Source organism: Saccopteryx bilineata, chromosome 7 (assembly GCF_036850765.1).
Source record: "Saccopteryx bilineata isolate mSacBil1 chromosome 7, mSacBil1_pri_phased_curated, whole genome shotgun sequence".
Classification (NCBI taxonomy): domain Eukaryota; kingdom Metazoa; phylum Chordata; class Mammalia; order Chiroptera; family Emballonuridae; genus Saccopteryx; species Saccopteryx bilineata.
The window spans coordinates 97,773,093-97,792,251 of NC_089496.1; the positions used below are offsets into that span (position 1 = coordinate 97,773,093).

Consider the following 19,159-nt stretch of genomic DNA (forward strand, 5'->3'; position numbering starts at 1 on the left):
TGGATATTAATCTGTAGTTCTTTTTTTTATTGTTTACTACTAGAGTAATGCTAGCTTCATATTGAATGAGTTGGCAAGTGTTCTCTTTTTATATTCTGGGAGAGTTTGTGTAGAATTAATATTATTTCTTCAAATGTTTAGAAGAATTATCAGTTATGTAATCTGAGACTAAGGTTTTCTTTGTAGGAGGGGTTTTAATCACCAATTTAACTTAGTTAATAAGAGTTATTTGAGTTTTCTGTTTTTTTCCCCCAATTGAATTCTACTTGTTTGAATCTGTCCAAGTATTTGTCTATTTTATTTTATTTAGGTGAGAGGAGGGGAGATAGTGAGGCAGACTCCCACATGTGCCCTGACCAGGATTTACCCAACAACCTTATTTGGGGCCGATGCTCGAGTACTGAGTTATTTTTAATGCCGGAGGCTGATGCGCTCCAATGGAGCTATCCTCAGTGCCTGGGACCATGCTCAAACCAATTGAACCACTGACCAATTGAACCACTGGGAGGGGAAGAGGGAGAGAAGGCGGAGAGTGAGGTGGAGAGAAGCAGATGGTATCTTCTTCTGTGTGTCCTGCCCGGGAATTGAATCCAGGACGTCCACACGCTGGGCTGATGCTTTGTCTACTTACTGAGCCACTGGCCATGGCTGCATTTGTCTATTTTATATAATGGTTGTATTTTTTTGGCGTAAAGTTCAAAATAGTTATTTATTGTTCTTTTAACATCTAGAATACATGTAATCATGTCCCTCTGTCATTCCTGATATCGGTAGTTTGGCTCTTCTCTGCTTGATCAGTCTGGCTATAGGTATATCAATTTTATTGGTCTTTTTTTTTTTTAAAAAAAACCCCTGCTTTTGGTGTTTTTTTCTGATATCTTTCTGTGTTTTTTTGTTATGTTTTCTGCTTTTTAATACATACTTTAGTCCATAAGTTTTAATATGCTTTTCTTTGTCTACTTTATTAAATTGTTAGATTTATTTCAAGCCTTTCTTTTCCTTATACAGTTGATCCTTGAATCAAATGGATTTAACTGTTTGGGTCCATTTACATGTGGAGTTTTTCCAATAAATATACAGTTGACCCTTTGTATTTGTGGGTTTTGCATTCAGGGATTCAACCAACTGCAGATAGAAAACAGTATTTTCAGTCCATGTTTAGGAATACAGGGATGGCAAGAGCCAACTGTGCATCATTGTATGCCATTTTATGTAAAGGACTTTAGCGTTCATGGAGATGCTGGAACCAGTTTCCCGTGGATACTGAGGGATGACTGTAATGTTGTATTTGGAGTTTTAACTGCATGTGGGCTGGTGTCCCTTACCTCCACATTGTTCAAGAGTCAATTGTATAAGCATTTATACGTATAAATCCACCTCCAAGCACTATTTTCACGCAGCACACAAATTTTGTTATGTTCTGTTTTCATTATTGTTCAGTTGAAAATATTTTCAAAATATCTCATTATTTTTTCTCTTTCCTGTGTATTATTTAGAAGTGAATTGTTCAGTGTCTTAAGTATTTGAGAGTTGTATTCAGGTACTTCTTGTTATTGATTTATAAAATATGGTTTGTCTTGGTAAATGTTCTATTTGCAGTTGGAAAAATGTGCATTATGCTATTATTTTTTGGAACAAGGTCACATAAGGATAATGTTATTCATTTCTTTTATATCCCTGTCGGTTATCTGTCAATTAGTGTAAAGTGAGTATTGAAATATTCAGCTATAATAGATTTGCCTTTCTCCCATTAGTGCTATTATCTTTTTGCTTCTTATATTTTGAAACTTCGTTATTAGTTGTATATATAATTAGGATTTTACTTCCTTTTTGATGAGGTGACATTTTACTATGAAATGTCTGTCGTCTGGGAATATTTATTTTTCTAAATTATATTTTATTTTGGTATTAACTACTGCTATTCAAGCAAGCTTCCTTGTGATTGTTGCTTACATTGTATATCATTTTTCTATCCTTTTATGTTTATTTTTTTGTGGCTTTATGTTTAAGTAATGGTTTTTTTATAGACAGCAAATAATGTGGTGCGTTATTATCCTGTTTTCATAGTTTTTGTTTTAATTGAAGGGTTTATATCATTTACATTTAATATAGTTACTATATTAATATGATTGGGTTAAAACCTACCATCTAGCTATTTATTTTCTATTTGTGCCATTTGTAACTTAGTCTTTTTTTCCCTGCATTTCTTGCCTTCTTTTGGATTTTTTTGTAAATTCCATTTATCTCAACTGTGGGCGTATTAGCTATACATCTTTGTTACTTTCTTTAGTGTCTGCTCTAGTATTTACAGTATGTATTAGAACTCAACAGAGTCTACATTAAAATAATATTATACAGCCGTGGCTGGTTGGTTCAGCAGCAGAGCGTTGACCCAGCATGTGGAAGTCCCGGCTTTGATTCCTGGACAGGACACACTGGAGAAACACCCATCTGTTTCTCCACCCTTCCCCCTCTCCTTTCTCTCTCTTCCTCTCCCACAGCCAAAGTTCCACTGGAGTAAAGTTGGCCCGGGCGCTGAGGATGGCTCCATGCTAGAAGGGCTCCGGTTGCAACAGAGCAACGCCCTAGATGGGCAGAGCATCGTCCCCTGGTGGGCGTGCTGGGTGGATCCTGGTTGGGCGCATGTGGGAGTCTATCTCTGCCTCCCCACTTCTCACTTCAGAAAAATACAGTACACACACACACATAAAATACAACTTCACATATATCCCAAGATTCTTACAATAAAACACTTCTATTTCTCCCATTGTTTGTGCAGTTATTATCCTTTATTTTTACTTCATATATTATAAATCCCAGAATAATACATGGCCATTGCTTTTGCTTTAAATTATATCTTTTTTAATGTTTATTTTATTGATTTTAGAGAGAGAAAGAGAGAGCAAGAGAGAGGAACATCAATCTGTTTCTGAATGTGCCCTGACTAGGTTTCAAACTGGCAACCTCTGTGCTACAGGACAATGCTTTATCTAACAGAGATATCTGGCTAGGGCTACACTGTATCATTTTTAAGCTTTTCATTTTTAACAAATTTTAGACTTGCATAAAAGTGGCAAAACAAGTACAGAGGGTTCCCAAATACCCTTTACCCTGCTTCCCTTAATGGTAACATCCTACTTAATCATTGTACAATCATCAAAACCAAGACATTAACATTGGTACAATACTCTTAACTAAACAAATTTTATTCTGATTTCACTAATCATTTTTCTGTTTCAGAGTCCATTACATTTAATAGTCACTTGCCTGTAGTTTCCTCCAGCTGTTGACAGTTGGAAATGCTAAGTATCTTTCCTTTTCTCTCATGACATTGATGCTTTGGAAGAGTACTCCTTAGTGATACATCTATATCACTAAGTCTTCTGTTTTTGTAATGTTTTCTCATGACTAGCTTGAGGTTGTGCATTAATCTCTGCTCACTAATTTTAGCATCCATTGGTGGATGTTCCCTGAAACAATTATTACTGTATTTGAATGGTGATCTTTTTATTTCCCTTATTTTTTGCATTTATTAATTGAAATTTTTGTATAAGGAAGAGCTGTCCCTTCTTCCCTATTTATTTTTTTATTCAGTTACTTAATTTACATAAATCTGGACCTATTTATTTTATAGGTTTCAATTTAGTATTATTTTTATCATTTTATTGCTCAGATTGTTCCAGCTTTGGTGATTATAGACTCTTGAAGTCAAGCCTTTTGACATATCGTCCTTTTCAGTTATCTTTTAAAAAGATTTTAAAATGTAAAAAAAAAAAAAATTACCCATGTGTATACCACTTTGAGCACTTTTCAGTGCTCTTTTTGTAGATCTGAATTTCTATCTGATACTTTCCTTTTGTGCAAAGAACTTCTTTTAATATATATTGAAATGTGGTCTTCTCATAGTGAATTCTTTAGGCTTTTGTTTGTCTGAAAGCCTTTATTTAGCTTGGGTTTCTGAAAGCTATTTTCCTGGTTTTGAATTCTAGTTTGATATCTTTTCTTTTCCATATTTTAAGGCTATATCTCCTATTTTTGTTTGTCTTTGAGGGCGTGGAGACATTTGTTTAATGAAACATGTTTAATGAAACATATGCATATGGAATCCCAGGCCTGTGGGTGTCTTCTCAGACAAACCCCCAGTCTCAGGCAGTATTACACCTAAAACATTCCACAGAGGGGAAGGAGCCTATTTAAAAAGGAGTCATTATTCTATTAAAATGGAAATGGTTTCATGGGTCCACTGTGTGTATAGAATTATTGGCATTCTATGCCAGTTTCCCTCCTGGTCCACATTAGCAGTAGCATTCTTGAAGAACTTGTTAGAAATGAAGACTCTCAGGCTCCACTCCAGACTCACTGAAGCAAAAAGCCTACATTCTGACAAGCGGCAAGGTGGGCAATTAGTGTGCTCCTTTGGCTGTGGGAGGCACTGCCCTGTAGTTTGTTTTTGTTGATTCAAGTTCAGCTCTAGATGTCTGACTGTGTGTCTGCTGGTCAGTGGCTGTTGGTGTAAGTGGGCAGGATGGGTGGGGACCCTATTTATAATCATGATGAATTTTTCTCTCATGTCATTCTTTTGCTTACACTCACTGACATCTGTGCTCTCTGACACTTCTGGGAAGATGCTTGCCTTCATGTCAAATTCTGTAAAACTGTTTTGCTAAACAGCAAACCTTTTCTAACATGGTTGAGGTTCAAAAGGCATTCCCAATGAGCTGCTTCAGTAAGAAGGAAGAGTGGAGACTCCCTTTGTGGCCCCTTGGAGAGCATTTTTTTTTCTTTTTTTTCCCTCCTCTGCATATTTTAAATATTTTTTTCTTTATGCCTGGTTTCTAGCAGTTTGTTTACAAAGTGCTTTTATTTGGTTTTCTTCATGTTTCTTCTGCTTGGACTTTCTGAACTTCTTGGATCTGTGGGTTTACAGTTTTCATTAAAGGTGGGAAGATTTTGAACATTATTTTTTGAAAAATTTCCTTTTTATTATTTTGGCCCCTTCAGTGCTTTTTTATACTCTAGGTCTCTATATGTCATAAATATGTATTACATATCATATATTATATTGTCTTTTTGATCATTAATGGTCTATTTTTTGGTGTGTGTTTATTTCAACTTGTTTCTACTGAAATACTTTTATTACTAGATGTCATTTTATAAATGTCTAAATCTATTATTAATCTCATGCAATGAAATTTTAGTTTTAGATATTGTACTTTTAATACATTCCATTTGGATGTCTTTTTTTTTCTTGAACATATAGAGCTTTTTCAATGTCTTTCTTCTAGTTCTGTCATCTCGTTTATTTCTCTCTAGCTTATGGAATGATTTTTCTCTTGCCTGTGGGTGATATTTTTCTATTTATTTGCATGCTTGACCATTTGAAATTTTTAATTGGATGTCCAGCATTATAATTTTTACATTTTTGGGCCTTAAGATTTTGTTGTATTCTTTCAAATAGTGCTGAACTTTGGCATACTGTCAAGTTACTTGGAGTCAGTTTGATCCTTCTGTGGCTGGCTTTTAAGCTTCGTTATGGCTGTTTCAGAGCAGCCTTTAGTCTAGATCTCACTTAGCCCACACTACTAAATTGATACCTTTCTGAGGAATCTCCCTGATGGCACTGTACATTATGAGGTCTTTTCTTTTTGCCTGGCAGGAATTCAGACTATTCTCAGTCTTTGTGACTGCCAGAAATTTTATTGGCTACTGCTTGCTTTTTGCTGGTTTTTTGCTTAACCTTTGGTAATTTCTTTTCACATATATGCAAATCAATACTTTAACAAAGACTGAAAGGAACTTTTCTGCATAGTGCACAGATCTGTTTCTCTCTTATCTCTCAAATTCTGCTTAAAATATTCCGTTTACTTGGCCGTTCCTAAACTCAAATCTTTTGCCACAACTCAGTGTTCCTTCCCTGCCTTTTTTATGGCCTAGATCGTGCCAGGCAATTATGTGGGGCAATTGTGTATGCTCACATACTTTCTTTCCTTTATATTCATGATCACAGCCATTTATGGCTGTTGTCTGCTCTCTACCATTTTCTCAGATAGAGCAGTCTGCCTTTACCCAGGTTTTGTTTTCCCAGTTTCAGTTTGACCTGCAGTCAGAAAATAGTAAATGGAATAATCCAGAAATAAATAATTCATAAGTTTTAAATTGCACATTTTTCTGAGTAGTGTGATGAAATCTCTGTCCCACCCAGAATGTGAATTTTCCAGTGTATCCATGCTGTCTGTATACGCTCCCTGCTCATTAGTCACTTAGTAGCCACCTTGTTTATCAGATGGATGGACTTTCATAGTATTGCAGTACTTGTGTTTAAGTAACCCTTATTTTTACTTAGCAATGGCCCCAGAGTGCAAGAGTAGCGATGCTGGCAATTCGGATTTGCCAAAGAGAAGCTGTGAAGTATTTCCTTTAAGTAAAAGGTGAGTATGGTACAGTAACAGTAAGATATTTTGAAAGGGAGAGTGAAAGGCCATATTTGTGTTATTTTCATTATGGTATATTGTAATTGCTCTATTTTACTATAAGTTGTTAATCTTTTATTGTGCCTAATTTATAAATTAAATTTTATCATAGGTATGTATGCATAGGAAAAAAACATAATATAGTATATATAGGGGGTTTTTTTTCTGTATTTTTCTGAAACTGGAAACGGGGAGAGACAGTCAGACAGACTCCCGCATGCGCCCGACCGGGATCCACCCGGCACGCCCATCAGGGGGCGACGCTCTGCCCCTCTGGGGCGTCGCTCTGTTGCCACCAGAGCCACTCTAGCGCCTGGGGCAGAGGTCAAGGAGCCATCCCCAGTGCCCGGGCCATCCTTGCTCCAATGGAGTCTAGCTGCGGGAGGGGAAGAGAGAGACAGAGAGGAAGGAGAGGGAGAAGGGTAGAGAAGCAAATGAACGCTTCTCCTGTGTGCCCTGGCCGGGAATCGAACCCGGGACTTCTACACGCCAGGCTGACGCTCTACCACTGAGCCAACCAGCCAGGGCCTATATATAGGGTTTTATTCAATCTGTGGTTTCAGGCATCCACTGGGGCTCTTGGAACATATCTCCTGTAGATACGAGGGACCATTGTATTTTGTCCATTTTCTAGTTGTATCATTTCCAGAAATGGAAGTCAGTCTAGAAACTCTTGTATAGTATAAATGGATGATATTATAATGACTAGGGATTCTGTTGTTGTCCTCTTGAAAGTGTTAAATTTTATTCTGGTAGCAAACTAAGTGACTATGTATTGAGAAACTTTGATCTCATAGAATTTTGGATTTAGCTCTCGTAGGGTGGTTCTATTTGGCGATGTCCTTAAACTCAGGGCAAATTCCTTCATCTTGAGATATGCGGTCTTTACGCTTAGCTATGGCCCTTTTGGGATTTTTGTTTCTGATACTTCTTACTTGGCAGGATTGAAATTCCAAAATATTACCTACAACATATGACAGCTGTCAAAATTTCTGCTTGGTTCTTTTAAACCCACTAGCTGTTGTTTTCCACCTGGGCTCCTTTCAGTTTTTTCTCCTATAGGTGTATTTTTGGAGTCAGTCAAGAATTGGAGGGTTTTGTATATGCAGATTTTGGAACTTCATTCTTTGTACGTAGTTTCTTGTAGGTAGTTTCCTCCTTTCCAGGGTATATACAACCCTGACGACTAGGCACTATTGTAACTCCGTACCTGCCCTCTGGCTTCTCAGGCTAATAGAACTCTGGGTTTTTACTTGAGATTAATTTTCCATAGGCAGATTTGTGAGTAACTTGATGAAGCCTTACAAATGTGGATTTCACCCAGTGTGATTCCTATGTAGTTATCTACTTTTGTACAACAAATTACATGAAAAAATAACTTAAAACAACACTAATTTATTCGGTTACAATTATTTGGTTCAGACTTGGGCAAAGCTTAATTGGATCCTCTGATTCGGAGTTTTTCACAGGGTCTCTCAAATTGAGTTGATAGCCAGGGCTGGGGTATCATCTGCTCATTTGTTGGTTGTGAGGATTCAGATCCTAGCAGGTTGTTGGACTAAGGGCTTCAGTTTCTTACTGGCTGCTGGCGGGAGACCACCCTCAGTTCTTGCCACATGGTCCTCTCCACCATGGCAGCTTGCTTCGTTCAAAGGTACAGGCTGAGAAGGTAATAGAGTGCTAGCAAGATGGAATCACAGTCTTTTGTAACCTAATCACAGATGTAGCACCTCATCTCCTTTGCCATGCTTTTAGCAATTACTAAATTCAGCCTACTCTCAAAGGGAGGGGTAATTACACAAAGTATACAGATGTGTATGTGAGGTACCAGGTCATTAGGGCCATCTCAAAAATCTACCTATCACAGTTCTCTTTTTGCAAGAGTTGACTTTCCTCCAGTTTCTACCTGCTTTTGGTCTTGCTACATGCTTTTATAGTGTGTGTGTTTTTTAAAATAATTTATTCAGAGTTTAAATAATTTATCCAGATCTCCACCATTACCATTAGCCAGAAGCCTAATACTTGACTCTGGGGATGTTAGCACCAACTCCTCTTTCAGACAAAAATGTTCTATCATGATTATGTTTTCTTCATACTTGTATATGTTATTTATTTTCCTAATTAACCATTAGATATTGTACCTAGATGTCTCACTGGTATCTCCAATTCAGTATGATTAAAATAGAACTTCTTACTAAAAAGTTTTCTTCCTTTCAGATTTCATTTCTCGCTTTTGATTTCATCATTATCTTCTCTGTTAACAAGGTTCAAGATCTTAAGAATCAGGAGTTTTTTCCTTTGTTATAGTTGTAGTCAAGGTGTGGCCTATTCATCAGACAAGTGTGGACTACCAATTTTTTTGTTACCAGTTTGCCACAAGTTAAGAACAGAAATTAAGCCTGATTAGGCGGTTGCACAATGGGTAGAACGTTGGACTGGGATGCAGAAAACCCAGGTTCAAAACCCTGAGGTCACTGACTTGATTGTGGGCTCATCTGGTTTGAACAAGGCTCACCAGCTTGAGCCCAAGGTCACTGGCTTGACAAGGGGTCACTCAGTCTGCTGTAGCCCCCGGTCAAGGCACATATGAGAAAGCAATCAATGAACAACTAAGGTGCTGCATTAAAGAATTGATGCTTCTCTCTTTCCCTTCCTGTCTATCTATCCCTCTCTCTGTCTCTCTCTGTCTCTGTCACAAAAACCAAAAAAAAACCCTAGAAATTGAAAGTAAGCATTTAGAACCTTGTATAACAATTTAACAGTGTTGAGATGTCCAAGCATGTGATTTTGTATTTTGCAAAATACTGGCTTACAACAAATTGGGAAAAAAGCAAAACCACAAAACTGAGCCTTCATCATATATAATTGTCTTTTCTTTTTTGAGAGAGGCAGGGAAAGAGCGACAGGAACATTGAGCTGTTTCTGTGTGTGCCTTTACTTGGGAATCAAACCAGCAACCTCTGTGCTCCATGACAGTGCTCCAACCAACTGAGCTATTCAGCCACAGTTTAATTTTTTTTTTTTTTAACAGAGATAGATAGGAAGGGAGAGAGAAAAGAGAGGGAAGAGGAGAAGGGAAGCATTCATTTGTTGTTCTACTCAGTCATGTATTCATTGGTTGCTTCCCATGTGTGTACTGGGGATCAAACCCCCAACCTTGTGGTTTTGGGGCATTACTCTTAACTGACTGAGGTAATTGGCCAGGGCCTCATCATATATAACTTGAGAATCACTATTCTTATTACATTGCTATTGCTTTTCCCCCACCTCTCGTCGTAGCTCTTGTGGTGGCCTGTTCATCCACTGTTATTGATTCAGTGTAGACTTTTATGTTGTTTCATGCCTAATTCTGCCTTCTCCAGTCTATCCATTCAAAACTATGTGAAAATAAGTCTTTCTAGAACACTATTCTGATTATCATGCTTTGTTCAAAAATTTTAAATTGTGCTTTATGACTTGATCTAAAAGGTCCAGATTGTTTAGTTTGATATTTAAGACTCCAGGTCCTTTCACTCCCCTCCCTTTCCATGCCGTCTTATGCCCTGTGGTTCATTCAGTTCAAATAGGCTCATGGTTTACCTCTCAACACTCTTGTTCCTGACTGCCTTCCCCTGCTATATTTTTTGTTTACAGCAGTTATCACTTACTGTCCCTTTATTTCCTAATTTTCTGATTCCCCACTCCATGTTCATTCAGTAAAATGTAAGCTTCATGAAAATAGAGACTTTGTTTTGTTCACTGCTTAATATCCAGTAGGGGCACAATCAGTTTTTCTTGAATGATTACGTGAATGAAATGGTCACTTTAAAGAATTTTGGCCATGGATGACCTTGAAGATCAGAAAGAATGGCGCTTTCTTGGTGAAACTTCGTAAGCAGAATCCTCTCCAGCCTCCCTCAGGTTACATAAAGTCTATTTCTAACTAACATGAGAATAACAATTTAGTGTATTGTAGTCTCTTTGTATCTTTAGTACCTGGTAAAGAGAATATGCAACGTAAGAATTTTTTTTTTTTCATTTTTCTGAAGCTGGAAACGGGGAGGTAGTCAGACAGACTCCCCCATGCGCCCAACCAGGATCCACCCGGCATGCCCACCAGGGGGCGATGCTCCGCCCCTCTGGGGCGTCACTCTGTTACATCCAGAGCCATTCTAGCACCTGAGGCAGAGGCCACAGAGCCATCCTCAGCGCCCGGGACAACTTTGCTCCAGTGGAGCCTTGGCTGCCGGAGGGGAAGAGAGAGACAGAGAAGAAGGAGAGGGGGAGAGGTGGAGAAGCAGATGGGTGCCTCTCCTGTGTGCCCTGGCTGGGAATCGAACCCAGGACTCCTGCACGCCAGGCTGACGCTCTACCTCTGAGCCAACCGGCCAGGGCCAAGAATTTTTTTTGTTTGACGGAATTAATGCTTTTATAGCGATAAATTTTCTTCTGTTATAGGTACATACAGTGTGTCCGTAAAGTCATGGTGCACTTTTGACCAGTCACAGGAAAGCAACAAAAAACGATAGAAATGTGAAATCTGCACCAAATAAAAGGAAAACTCTCCCAGTTTCATACCTGTTCAGTGCAGTTCGATGTGGGCTCATGCACAGACTCTTTAGGGCTCCTTAGGTAGCTATCCTGTAGAGCCTCTACAGACTCATCACTGACTGATGGCCTACCAGAACGGGGTTTCTCCACCAAACTGCTGGTTTCCTTCAACTGCTTATCCCACCTAGTAATGTTATTACTATGTGGTGGTGCTTTATTATAAACACACCAATATTCATGTTGCACTTTGGTCATGGATTCGAATTTAGAGAGCCACAGAATACACTGAACTTTCCTCTGTACTGTCCACATCTCGACTGGCATGGCCGTGGACTGCTTCACTGTATACACGGTGTTACGTTATCATCCACACGTGCGCACATGCTGCCACATCATCCTATGGAAACTGGGAGGGTTTTTCTTTTATTTGCTACAGATTTCACATTTCTGTTGTCTTTTGTTGCTTTCCTGTGACTGGTCAAAAGTGTACCATGACTTTATGGACACACGTATTGTATTCAAATGTTTGTATAATAATGTTCCTTTATTACTATTGTAGTTTTGTCATCAAATATTTATTAAGCTTCTATACTGAACAAAACCATATATAAAATATTTTTAGCATACTAAATGTAAAAAATTATTCTAAAATATTGTAAGATGTGAAAAATGGGAAACTTAGAAAAGTGCCAAATAATCCTCAGGAATTTGGTATTTAAACATTTTAATTACTTGTAGTCTCCAGAAGAGGGGTATGTTGTTGTTTTTTTAAGTTGCCTTTGTGTTATTTCATGAATCCCAGCTATCTAACTTCTGGATATCAGGGGTCCTATACCCACTTCTTATTACATGTGGAATACTACCTTTCTGTATTACAAAATGAAAATACATTTAATATATTAGTGTAACCGAGGAGACTATATTGCTTGTAGGAATAGCAGGAAGAATTCCAACATGAGTCTAGTCAATGTTGTCTCTTTTGAGAAGGGATACATCCAACATGCTTCCTTGTCTGGATATGGGGTAATGTGGTGCTTAAAAAGTCTTGGATACAAATTGCAATCTTTGACTTCTGGCTACTTAATCTACCACTTTCTTCCTTACTCATTATTCCAGCCACATTGGCCTGTTGTTTTGAACTGCTGTCTTGCCTCAGAGTCTTTGTGCTTTCTATTCATTCAGCTGGAACACCCTCCCCACAGACACTCCCATTGCTTCATCCCTCTCATTCCTCAGGTCAGTTCTCAAGTGCTATTTTATCAGGGTTACTTTTCCTGTCTATTTATTATCAACATCTCTAATTTCTCCTTCCCCCATCACACTCTTACTCTTAGCCTGCATTATTTTTTCCTAAAAATTTCTGACCTTGATCATATATTAATTTGTGTATTTTTTTCTTATTAAAATGTAAGTTTTATGAAGGCAGGAATTTTGTCTCTTTTTTACCCTATTGTATTCTTAGCCCCTAGAATAGTGTCTAGCACAAAGTGTTTAGTAAACATTTATAGAATGGATGAATGAATGAAGTCAGTGTTCTCTCTGTAGGTAAATCTGTAAGGGGAGTCAAATTTAAAATCAAAAGATTGCTTAGTAAGTATGCAACATGAGTCATAAGATGCATATTAATGGCTGATGTCATTAGTATGATAACATGATACATTTGTTTTCACTAAAGGATACATCTGCTCCACAGACAGTAAACTTCTATTTATGGATCAGAAAAATGCTTTCCATGAAGACTGTAGGAGAGCCTGCTAGTGTTACTTCTTAAATCTCCTTTTTTTTCCTTTTGAATTAAATTAAAAATCCCAAAATACAAATGTCTAAATAGAATATAAAAACCACACTTAGGACCTGGCCTGGTAGCTTAGTTGGAGTGCCATCCCGATGCATCAGGGTTGTGGGTTTGATACCCAATCAGGGGACATAATGAGAGTCAACCAGTGAATGCATAGGTGGGCGGAACAACAAATCAATAGTAAACAGTGTGAAAGTATTTTATGACCTACCTGCTCAATTTACTATCCTGTTCCTCGCAAATTACAACAGGCTTTTATCCCGGCACAGTATTGTTTAGTGCAGAATTTATTGTATATTCAGAATTTTCAAATGGTTCTGATTATTTGAATATGAACAAAAGGATTTGGGGCAGTTATAATTATTCTAAAGAGGTCTTCGTTTTTTTTCAGAACTACACTAAAATTTTGTTAATTGCATTAAATAGGAAATTCTGGATCGGTTTTGATAATAGTTTAATTTTCATGGAAACTGTGTTTTTACAAAGATAAACTTTCTAGAAGTTTATTAGGTCTTTTTCGTTGGACTGAAGAAAATTCAAAGTTCTTAAGAGAAAATGTTCTTCATAGTCTTAAAATTTATACATGGAATTATGGGAAAATATAAAATAATTTTTAAATAAAACACAATAATATATGTAACTCAATTTTGAGTTTATTATATTTTATGCACTAACAGACCAAATTTTACATGTTATTTTTGTGTGCTGATATTAAAAAATTAAATCCCATTTTCTGAGTTATAAGCATTTTCAAAACCTTTAGGAATTATTAGATTGTGAGAAAGAAATATTAATGTTATTAGATGACACTTCTTAATGTGTTGGTATTAACATGATTTTCTGACTTTGCAGAGTCATATCTCTGGAGGATAACTTTCTGGAGAGAATATATGTTAACTTAAAATAAATAATTCAGGCCCTGGCTGATAGCTAAGTAGGTTGGAGCATTGTCCCAATACTCCAAGGCTGTGGGTTCAATCCTGGTCAGGGCACATACAAGAAACAACCAGTGAATACATAAATAAGGGGAATAGCAAATTGATGTTTTCTCCTCTGCCCTCTTTGCTCTTTCTAGAATCAAATGAAATAAAATAATAATTCAATTATCATGTAGCGATTTACACAAATGAAAAGGGATTTAACTTAATTTGAGTTTAGGTGATTGTGTTCTGCTTTTTAAAAACACTTAACTTTTTTTCGTTTTAATATTAGTCCTATGCAAGTTCCTGTCCTAAGATGTTAATTAATATTTTTCTATGTTCAGAGGTGTCAAACTGGCATCCTGAAAATTTAAAAAAGCCTACAGATGTGTTTGATAAACGGTGTTTTGTTGTTTTAAGCTAAGAATTAGTGTTAGCATTTATGCATTCAAATATTTTATATGAAAATCTAGATTTCCGGGTTGTTTGCAGTCGCCTGGTTGTCTTGTTTGGCCGCGGGGCGTCGGTTCGCTGCACCTGCCCTTCTTGTGTCTCGCTCCCCCTCCGCGCCGCACACCGCTGGCAGGATGGCCCACAAGTAGATCTACTACTCAGACAAATACTTCGACGAGCACTACGAGTACCGGCATGTCATGTTACCCAGAGAACTTTCCAAACAAGTACCCAAAACCCATCTGATGTCAGAAGAGGAGTGGAGGAGACTTGGTGTCCAACAGAGTCTAGGCTGGGTTCATTACATGATTCATGAGCCAGAACCACATATTCTTCTCTTTAGACCTCTTCCAAAAGATCAACAGAAATGAAGTATATCTGGGGATCATCAATTAAATCGTTTTCAAATTTAATGTATATGTGTATATAAGGTAGTATTCAGTGAATACTTGAAAAATGTACAATTCATTCATCCAGACCTGTGCATGAGCTGTATTCTTCACAGCAACAGAGTTCAGTTAAATGCAACTGCAAGTAGGTTACTGTAAGGTGTTTAAGATAAAGTTTTTCTAGAGTTACTTTTTCTCTTAATATAAGTGCCTGTTTGACTTTACCTGTTATTTTGTTATTAAAGTTTAAAAAAAAGATCTAGATTTCCAACTTCTGAAAAATGTGAGGATTGAACAGTATTGAGCTTTCTCGTTCCTACACAGCAGTGATTATTAACTGGGGCAATTTTGGCAATGTGACGGGAAAACATTTGATAATGTCTAGGACTGTTTTAATTGTCATGACTTGGTGGGGAGGTACCATTTGCATCTAATGGATAAAGGTCAGGGATTTGCTTATGTACAGGATGACCTCCCACAGCAAAATATTATCTGGGCCAAGAACTGCTTGGTAGTATCATAGTACTTCTGAGGTTGAGAAGTCCTGTAATATAGCAATAATTGACCTGAGTTAAGTCACAGCTGTTCTATATGGGTTAAAGTTAGCCATAATTTCCTTCTAATTTTATTTACTTGCCTGGACTTTATATACTTTTGAATTTGTGCATCTTCCTTTAGAGTAGTAGAAACTAAAACTACATCAGATATTTATTGGAAAAGATGATGGTAAATACAAAATATTTTTTATTACCTCTGGCATGAAAAATATTAGAATTTAAATTTTATTTTCTCCAGTTGTCTTGTTCTTTTAGTTAACATGGTGTAATCTAATAAGCACTGTACTTAGATAGATATGGAGGAGATAATCAGGTGTATACTCTCTAAAGATTGTTATGTGATGGAAAATTCTTTAATTTATCATTATGTAGTGCTTTCTGTATAACTGATAATTTTCCTTGAACTTGACTTTATCTGAAATTAATATAGCTATTCCAGCTTTCTTTTGATTAACGTTAGCATTGAATGTCTTTATCCCTTTACTTTTACTCTACCTGTATCTATATTTAAAGTGGATTTTTTAAAGACAACATAGAGTTGGTTCTTGTTTTTTTAATTCATTGTGCAATCTGTTTTTTATTAAATGGGTGAATTTAGATTATTCACATTTAAAGTGTTTATTGATTTAGTTGGATTAATATCAACTATATTTGTAACTTTTCTATTACTTGATCTTATTATTCTTTGTCTTTCACCATTTTTCTGCCTTATCTGATTTTAAATGATCGGTTTAATTAATCCATTCTCTCTCCTTAGCAGATCATTTGTACATTTATACTTTTTTTATTTTATTTACTTATTTTTTTGGTATGTGTATGCATGTGGTTGCCCTGGAGTTTTGAGGTATGTATTTACAGCTTGTATAAGCCCACTTTTAAATAATACTTGTACTACTTTATAGGTAATATGGTACTCTGTAACAGAATATTCCTAATTCCTCCCTCCTGTCACTTAGAACATTGCTGACATTTATATCATTTATTCTTTCTTAATCTATAATCACCCTGTGTATTGTGGCTATTAATTCTTTGAACAAACTAACCTTTTTTTTATTTCTTCTCTAATGCTTTTCTCTTTTTTTTTAATGTAGATCCAAGTTTCTTATTTATATAATTTTCCTTCTTAAAACTTTCTATAATATTTCTTGCAAGAAAGGTCTACTCAATTTCCCTCAATTTTTGTTTGAGAAAACCTTTATTTTTCCTTTACTTTTGAAGGATAATTTTATGGATAAATGTTTTTGGATTGGTGGGGTTTTTTCTCTCAGCACTAAATTATTTAATTCCAATCTTTTATTACTTGCATGGTTTCTGAAGAAAAGTCCAGTGTAATGCTTATCCTTATTTCTCTATAAGTAAGGTGTTTTTTTTCCTCTGGCTTCTTTCAAAATGTTCTATTTGTCTTTGAGTTTTCTGCAGTTTGATTATATTATGCCTCGGTGAAACAGGAGGGGATTTTTGTTTTGTCTTCACCCTTAGAATCTGGGGTGAGGCTGTTGGAGGTGAAAAACAAAGGTTTCAAGCCAACATTTGTTGTTTATTTTATTTTAGCTATCCTAATGAGTGTGAAGTGTTATCTCACTGTGGTTTTGATTTACATTTCCCTAATGATTAGTGATGCTGAGCATCTTTTCATATGTTTATTGACCATTTGTGTATCTTTGAAGTAATGTCTATTCAAGTTTTATGCCCACTTTAAAATATTTTTTTTGGTTGCATTGTAGGAGTGATAATATATTCTGGATATTAATCCATTTGCAGATAAAAGATTTACGTATATTTTCTCCTCTTCTCTGGGTTGCTCTTCACTCTCTTCATAATGTCATTTGATGTACATAAGTTTTAAATTTTGATGAAATTCAGTTTCTCTAATTTCTTTTTAACCTGTTTATTTGTGACTTAATAATGTACCCCACACCCTTTTTCAGAGGTCTGTGCACTTTATTTACTCACAATACTTTTTTTCGTATCTCCAGCCTTTACCCTAAAGAAAAAATCGTGAACAAATATGTTATGTTAGTTTTTGAAGACAGTAAATAAACATTAAGAATAATCTGTCAATACAGCCCTTTCAACGGAAATAAAAAGGAAATGAAAATACTTATTTTCTATGCTTATAGAGTACTATTAAATTGAGAAGCAGTTTCAGTTTACACATTTGTCTAACATACGCCTATTTGAGAACATGTATATTTTGAGGTAGAAAGTGACTCTCAAATTGAATTCAAAACTGGTATTGTGTTGAATTTGGTTTAAAAAATCAGTGAGTTCTTGGAATACATACGTGTAAATGTACTTGAATTGGTTACTTAATATATTTGTATATATTGATTGGTGATTATTAGACAATTTAATTTTATCTGATGTCATTTTTTTAAAGATAATGATTGAGATACAGCATATTAGTTTCAGGTGTACGACATAATGACTCAGTGTTTGTAAGATGCCATTGTCAAGTAACAGTTCCAGATTTTGTATTTAACTTTTTCAGGAAGAAAGTATAATTGTGGTATAGAAAATGAACTTTTTTCTTTCAGTATTAATATATTTATTAATTCTTACTGAGTGTTTATGTTGGTCATTTTGCAGGTGAATTATGTAACCTCATTACGCTGGACGTAGCTCACAATCAACTTGAACACCTTCCAAAGGAGATAGGAAACTGCACACAGATAACCAACCTTGACTTGCAGCACAATGAACTGTTAGACCTTCCAGATGCTATAGGTAAGGTATGAGAGGAGAAAGAAGATATTGATAATCATTTATAGCTACTTGGACATGAAAGGACTATTTTTGATCCATTTTGATAATATTAAAAGATTAAAACTGAACATTGTTGAAGTAGTAAAACTTCTAATAGATTGTATTTTAAAATCACTATATCCATTTTCTGGCCAAGAAAATAATTAGGTTTTGGGAAATGAGTTAATGGTATTATATAAAAGAAAGAATATTAAGTTATATGTATATATTCTACTGGAGTTCTGTGCTTAAATTGCAGAATGGGTACATTTTCTGTTTTTGAAATTTTAGAATGTTGCATGCTATTTATAGGATGTGGTCCCTTTTTTGCTAAAGTAGACCACACTGCAAAACAAAACCATTACACTTTAGTTTTTAAACCATAGCCAGTATAGTTAATGTGTTCCTTTATAATATTGAGGGACTAAGAGATGTGCAAAATGTGTTTCAGTGACTTAACCAAACTCAAAAAGTTAAATTGCATTTATTGTGATATGTTCTTTTTTTTTCTTTTTCTTTTGTATTTTTCTGAAGTTGGAAATGGGGAGGCAGTCAGACAGACTCCTGCATGCGCACGACCAGGATCCACCCAGCATACCCACCAGGGGGCGATGCTCTGCCCATCTGGGGCATCGCTCTGTTGCAACCAGAACCATTCTAGCACCTGAGGCAGAGGCCATAGAGCCATCCTCAGTGCCTGGGCCAACCTTGCTCCAATGGAGCCTTGGCTGCAGGAGGGGAAGAGTGAGATAGAGAGGAGAGACAGAGAGGAAGGAGGGGGGAGGGGTGGAGAAGCAGATGGGCGCTTCTCCTGTGTGCCCTGGCCGGGAATCAAACCTGGGACTCACGCACGCCAGGCCGACACTCTACTACTGAACCAACTGGCCAGGGCCTTATCTTTCTTTTTTAAAGTGAGAGTAGAGGGAATACCAAGAGATTCCTGCATGCACTGGACTGGGATTCACCCAGTGACCCTCATCTAGTGCTGATGCTCTGCCCATCTTGGGGGGCTTGCAACCAAGCTATTTTTAGCACTGGAGGCAGAGGCTCCATGGAGCTATCCTCAGTGCTCAAGGCCAGCTTGCTCAAATCAATGGAACCATGGCTGTGGGAGGAGAAGAGAAAGAAAGAGAAAGATAGGGGTCGGGGAGGGATGGAGAAGCAGATGGTTTGTCCTCTCCTGTGTGTCCTGACTGAGAATCGAGCCTGGACTTCCGCACACTGGGTCAACACTCTACTGCTGAGCCAACTGGTCAGAGCCAGATGTGTTCTATATTTACACAGTCTTGTTTATTTT

At 36.7% G+C, this 19,159-nt stretch overlaps 1 protein-coding gene and 1 pseudogene across 4 annotated transcripts in view; both read left to right on the forward strand.

The window, feature by feature from the left end:
* Window positions 1–19,159, forward strand: part of SHOC2 (SHOC2 leucine rich repeat scaffold protein) — an 89,886-nt gene that overhangs the window by 32,753 nt on the left and 37,974 nt on the right. For all 4 annotated transcript variants that reach the window (XM_066239099.1, XM_066239100.1, XM_066239098.1 and 1 more), the window contains exon 3: window positions 17,707–17,844. In XM_066239099.1, coding sequence (XP_066095196.1) covers window positions 17,707–17,844 — 138 coding nt within the window. The remainder of the gene's footprint in view (window positions 1–17,706; window positions 17,845–19,159) is intronic.
* Window positions 14,205–14,779, forward strand: LOC136310686 (cyclin-dependent kinases regulatory subunit 2 pseudogene; annotated as a pseudogene).